The sequence below is a fragment of the Sinocyclocheilus grahami genome, unplaced genomic scaffold (genome assembly GCF_001515645.1).
Source record: "Sinocyclocheilus grahami isolate Dianchi unplaced genomic scaffold, SAMN03320097.WGS_v1.1 scaffold98.1, whole genome shotgun sequence".
Lineage (NCBI taxonomy): Eukaryota > Metazoa > Chordata > Actinopteri > Cypriniformes > Cyprinidae > Sinocyclocheilus > Sinocyclocheilus grahami.
This window is the reverse complement of record NW_015505277.1, coordinates 1,805,385-1,810,749: the sequence shown is the minus strand read 5'-3', so window position 1 is coordinate 1,810,749 and position 5,365 is coordinate 1,805,385. Positions and strand designations below refer to the sequence as shown.

At 37.8% G+C, this 5,365-nt stretch overlaps 1 protein-coding gene across 2 annotated transcripts in view; it reads left to right on the top strand.

Annotated features, from left to right (window-relative positions):
* LOC107588036 (procollagen-lysine,2-oxoglutarate 5-dioxygenase 2) overlaps window positions 1-5,365 on the top strand; it is a 46,242-nt gene that overhangs the window by 26,239 nt on the left and 14,638 nt on the right. For both annotated transcript variants that reach the window (XM_016276027.1, XM_016276026.1), the window contains exons 8-10: window positions 828-929; window positions 3,602-3,727; window positions 3,823-3,944. In XM_016276027.1, coding sequence (XP_016131513.1) covers window positions 828-929; window positions 3,602-3,727; window positions 3,823-3,944 — 350 coding nt within the window. The remainder of the gene's footprint in view (window positions 1-827; window positions 930-3,601; window positions 3,728-3,822; window positions 3,945-5,365) is intronic.

The window sequence follows — 5,365 nt, the reverse complement described above, 5'->3', positions numbered from 1 at the left end:
TATATATATATATATATATATATATATATATATATATATACATGAAGACTTTTTTGGAAAGAAGTGCTAAATTATTAAATGTTGTCATTGTATCTTGCCAGAGTCCCTTAGTTCTAATGTTCATGACAGTAGATTTCTCTTTCTGTATGACAAATATACTGTAAAGGTAAATGTTTGTTGGTGTAAATAATATTTGATGTGGTGTCCCATGGGCTTCACAGAAGGTGGGTTGCTGTAAAATGCACAACTTTATTGCATCAATCAAAGTAAATATTTAAGATTTACTTTTTCAGCAAAATTTGAGACAACCTGTTTATTTGTTTCAGTGTCCTGATCTAAGATAAAACATAGTTGTTTCCCATAAGCCAACATGCTTTTGCAAGAACAACAACATCATTCCCTTCGAAACAGTTCATCTGCTTGGTCTGTCACACTATTTAAATACAAAATGAACATCAATGCAAAATGTTCCTCACTGCGACGCTATCCTGTAAATTCCCAATTGAGAATTATTTGATGCATGTTGTGTTATACATCTAAAGTAACAGATCAGCAATAATTATAGTTCGAGTTACTGTAGGTCATGAAAATTTGACTGCAGGATTCATTTTTTGGTTTGTTGTCCTGACCAAAATTGGATTTAACTACTAAAAGCTAGGATGGAGTATGGGTGTACATTTCCTATCTTGGATCATAAATCATCTCGACCTTGTATAATAAATATTTTAAAGGTTATTTTTAATGCTTTTTATTATTATTATTATTATTATTTAATAGTATTATATAAATAAATAAATACCTAAAATTTATTTTTTTCTCTCCCACAGATATACTTCAATTACTTGGCCAACTACATCCCCAATGTGTGGAACTATGAGCAAGGCTGTACCATCTGTGACCAAGACATGGTGAATTTGTCTCAGCTTAAAGTGAGTCATCCAATGAAAGCCACAGTAGCTGTTTTTGTTCCTTTTTCTCCCAGCACCAGAAAGTTATATCTTAAAATCGCCATTTAAAACAATGAAACATTTCCAGCTCTATTAATACATGTCTGTATATGTTGAGTGAACAACTACCTTTTCCTAGTTTTACACATTCCTTAAATTATAAATGCCCATGAGGAGCCACTTGAGGAAGAGGAAGTTGTGCACTGCTGTGGTGCAGGAAATGGCTTTTGGGTTTAGGACAGTTTCACTTACTGGGGTGTTGCTGTCAACCAGACCTCTCTTTTGCGGGCGGCTCAATGTGGGGTTTTATCCACGGGGTAACTTCAAGTGGTTGTCCTGAAAATTTGCCGTAGGGTTCAGCTAAGGTTGGCAAAAAAGGCTTTGAGTTCTTTCCAATAAGCCTGAGTTACAGATGTGGAAATAACACATTTCTTGCTTGTAGTATTTGCCAGAGCAAAATTCAGGTCGTAAGCTGACCTGATAATACTGACACATTTATCAGCATTTGTTAACAGACTGCTAAGGTTTTCTGAGAGGTTTCTAGAATGTTATGAAGTTGCGATGAAATGCAGCAACATATCTCTTCTTTCATATCAAGAATGAATACAACAGGATGATATAATGCATTGTCATTTAATGTCGACATGTTTAGGTTGGTAGCTTGGTGGCATTGCTAGGTGTTTTTTTAGGTTGATCTGGGTAGGTGTTCAATGGCCCAAGTCAAAAGATCCCAAATCTCTATGGTAATGGACTTAGACCATCTGTCACAAATCTGTAGAATTTTCTGAGATTATCTATCCATAGCACAAACAGTGCAGTGTCAAAAGCATTGTGAGATAAGCTGATCGTAGAGACCATTGGACACAATGGCTCTACCATCTACTTAGGCTTATGATGCTTTTGGGAAGTGCAGCCCAGGATAGTAAGAACATTCCAAAACAGTGTTTACTAGGAATAAGAATGAGTTGAAACAATCGGTAATACAGATTAAGGAACACTGTTCAGTATTAACTATTTGCTTATTAGCATTCATATTACTAGCATTTTGGCTACTACTTACAAAGCACATATTAATGCATGACCATATTCCAGATCCAGATTCCAGATAAATATAACGACTACAACAACTACCTTAATTACTATCAATAAGCAACAATTAGGAGGTTATTTAGGGAAAACTCTTAGTTAATAGTGAATATGTGTTCCTACTTCCTAATCAAAAGTGTTACCAAACAATGCGATTGAGACAGTAGAGTAGTATAACTTTATTTTTTTCTTTGTCTGGTCTGGAAAAAGTACACTATATCTTACATTAAAGAACAAATGGCAGGATAACTTTTTCTTTTCAGTCATTGGTAGAACCTCAGATGACAGGTTAAGCGAAACAAAAAGCCTTTTTTAACACATCAGACACATTTGGTTTATTTCTAGGAAGCACTGGAAATGGTGATGAGACGAAGCCCAGAGTCTGTTGTTTGTCAAGACGAGGGAGTGGCTGGGTCGTACCACTCTCATCTGCTCAGTGGTTTTGGGTTTGTTCTTGAAGAAGGGACAAGGTTTTAAAATCTCACACTGCATATACTGAGATTGAAAGGGCCCCGTTAAAGGAAACTGTACCGGTCTAGACTCCGCAGAATCCTCTGAGTCTCCTGTTTAGTCCCTGCTCTTCTGTCGGTAACAATTTAAAGACTTCTGGCTCGATTCTAGGACACTCCCTTCAGAAACCCAGAGCCAAGGTCGGAACTGGGAAATTACATGGTGCCACTCAGTTCCCGTTTCATCTAGTGAGCTGTGTAGACTGGTCAAGAACCACAAAAGCAGTGGTGACAGATCTATATAACCTTAAGCTCAATGTCTTGGGAAAGAAGCTTTAACTTTCCAGACCTCCAGCAGCGCTTCTTGCGATGTAAAAAATAAGGCTGGATGGTATATTATTTTGCTATACCATTTTAACCATGGTAGATATATTCGTTATCCTATATTCCCATTATTCACATGTGAGAGAGGAAAAATAATGTGAAAATACAGAGCGAAAATACAAACAAGTCAAGACAAGGAAACCCTTGATAATAAGGGGTGTTACAGAATGTCACATTTGTGGTATATTAACTATTTTACTAGTTCAATGTTACAGTTCGTATATATTGTTCATCCATTCAGAATTAATAGCTTTATAATATTTGTTTGACTCTTTTGAGTTTTTGGTTTTTCATTTTAGTGTTACATAACGTGACACTGTTTTTGCTGGACAAATAATTAAATTAGATTAAGTATCTTTCATTTATCAAATTAATTCACTGCATTATTAAATTTTTTTTTTTTTAATAATCACTACTACAGGGTTATTAAGTATGCCTCTGTGTATTAGTCCTGTGATGGACTAGCCATCCATCCAGGGTGTTTCCTTGCCTTCGGCCCTAGACACTGGGATGGGATCCAGCAACCCCACAACCCTACAGAGTTGCTAAAATATAAATCATATTTTGTTGAGTTCCCAGCAAAATATTTATATTGCGATACACAGTTACTGCGCAATAAAAAGTTTTTTTTGGGGGGGGGGTTACATCACCCACCCTTAGTGAAAACATTGTGAATAACTCAAATGCATGAAAAAGTTGTAATGTTTGACCAGACTTTTCTCTCTATCTAAACAGGAATTTCCACAAGTGACTGTTGGTATATACATTGAGCAGCCGACTCCATTCCTGCCAGAGTTCCTCGAGAGGTTCCTGAGTCAAGATTATCCCAAAGATAAACTGAATGTCTTTGTTCATAACAGTGTGAGTGTTTGGCTGACAAAGCAATGAGAACCATTTGACCTTTTGGATTTTAGCATCTGCCTTTGACCGTGCTTGTTCCACGACTTGTTCTTCAGGAGGTTTACCATGAGAAGCACATACAGAAGTTTTGGGAAGAGAACAAGGATGTATTCCGCAGTTTTAAAGTTGTTGGCCCCGAGGAGAACTTGACTCAAGGAGAAGCAAGGAACATGGGAATGTAAGCGTCCCTTTAATTTCAGAGTAACTCTCGAAAATATGCAAATAATGAAGTAAATTACAATGCAAATCTGAGCAATTCAAGCTCTAACTCCTGATCAAAGATAAACGCAAACCCTTGCCACATGTCAGCAAACTTTTCAGCTCATTACAAATAAAAACACATAGACAACATCCGACTCACCACAAAGCAGTAAATCTGCCCCTCCGATAGCAATGTACCAAGAAAATACAGAAGAAGCTCCTCTGAACCCTTCTATTTGGTCTTAGTTTAGCACTCCCCAAAACACTGCTGTCTCCAAGATTCCCATCCCAGGTCCAAGCTAAGCTGCTTGTACATGCCTGCTTTAATACACTTACCATAAAAGTTATCACAACATCAAACCAAGTGACATCTGTAAACAAATGCTGCTAGATATGCTCATTTGACTTTTCTGAGCTATTTTTACAAATACCTTTAACTAGCAGATTCTAATAGTAATTGTTGCTGCTTGTTTAAGTGTTATTATTACTATTGTTCATAATTAGAGTTAGTAACTCCACATATTAAACTTCAGTACGTGACTTGTTGAATTGGTGATGAGTTTTGCATAGACAAGTTTAAATAACTGACATCCATAAGCTTTTGGTGGATGTATTGTGTCATATACTATCACATATTTTAGGGCTACTCTACAGGTTGTCCAGTAGACACATACATTCTCTTAGCTCGTCCTGGCTCTGTTTTCTTACTGCATGTCTGTGTTTGGCATCAGTGGCTGTTGACATGGTGATATCACTCAAGTTGTTTGTCTTAATTACTAGGTCCAAAAAAATGCTGGTTTGATAAGATTTCAGAGCATACAGAAGATGTTTGTTTCCTGACATTGTGCTTCAGAGCAGAGCGTTCTAAGAAAATGTAACAAATATTCAAAGAATGATACTCAGAGGAACGTCTCTGGTTACTTATGTAACCATGGTTCCCTGAGTAGGGAACGAGACACTGCGTCCTTGAGGGGTCGCTATGGGGAGCGCCTTGTCGTGACCCATGTCTGAAGCATACATTGAAAAAACACCAACTCGCTGGCCGGCGACAGCCATGATGTCACTACCGGTGCGACTATATAAATAGGCGCCGGGAGCACACATCATTCACTTCTTCGTCTGAAGCTTGCGTCCGCAGCATGGCAAGAAACCTAGAGGACACAGTGTCTCGTTCCCTACTCAGGGAACTATGGTTACATAAGTAAACATATTTCGACGAGTGAAATAAACACTGCAAGTCGAGCACCCGGTTCTGAACTCAGCAAAGGGGGTGCCCATCGAGGACCTACCCTAGAAAGGAACAGAAACACACAGGTCCCGGGAAACACTGCAAAGAAACTAGCAGAAGGGTTATACACACAACCACCAGCTCATTAGATAGACACACATACTGTATAT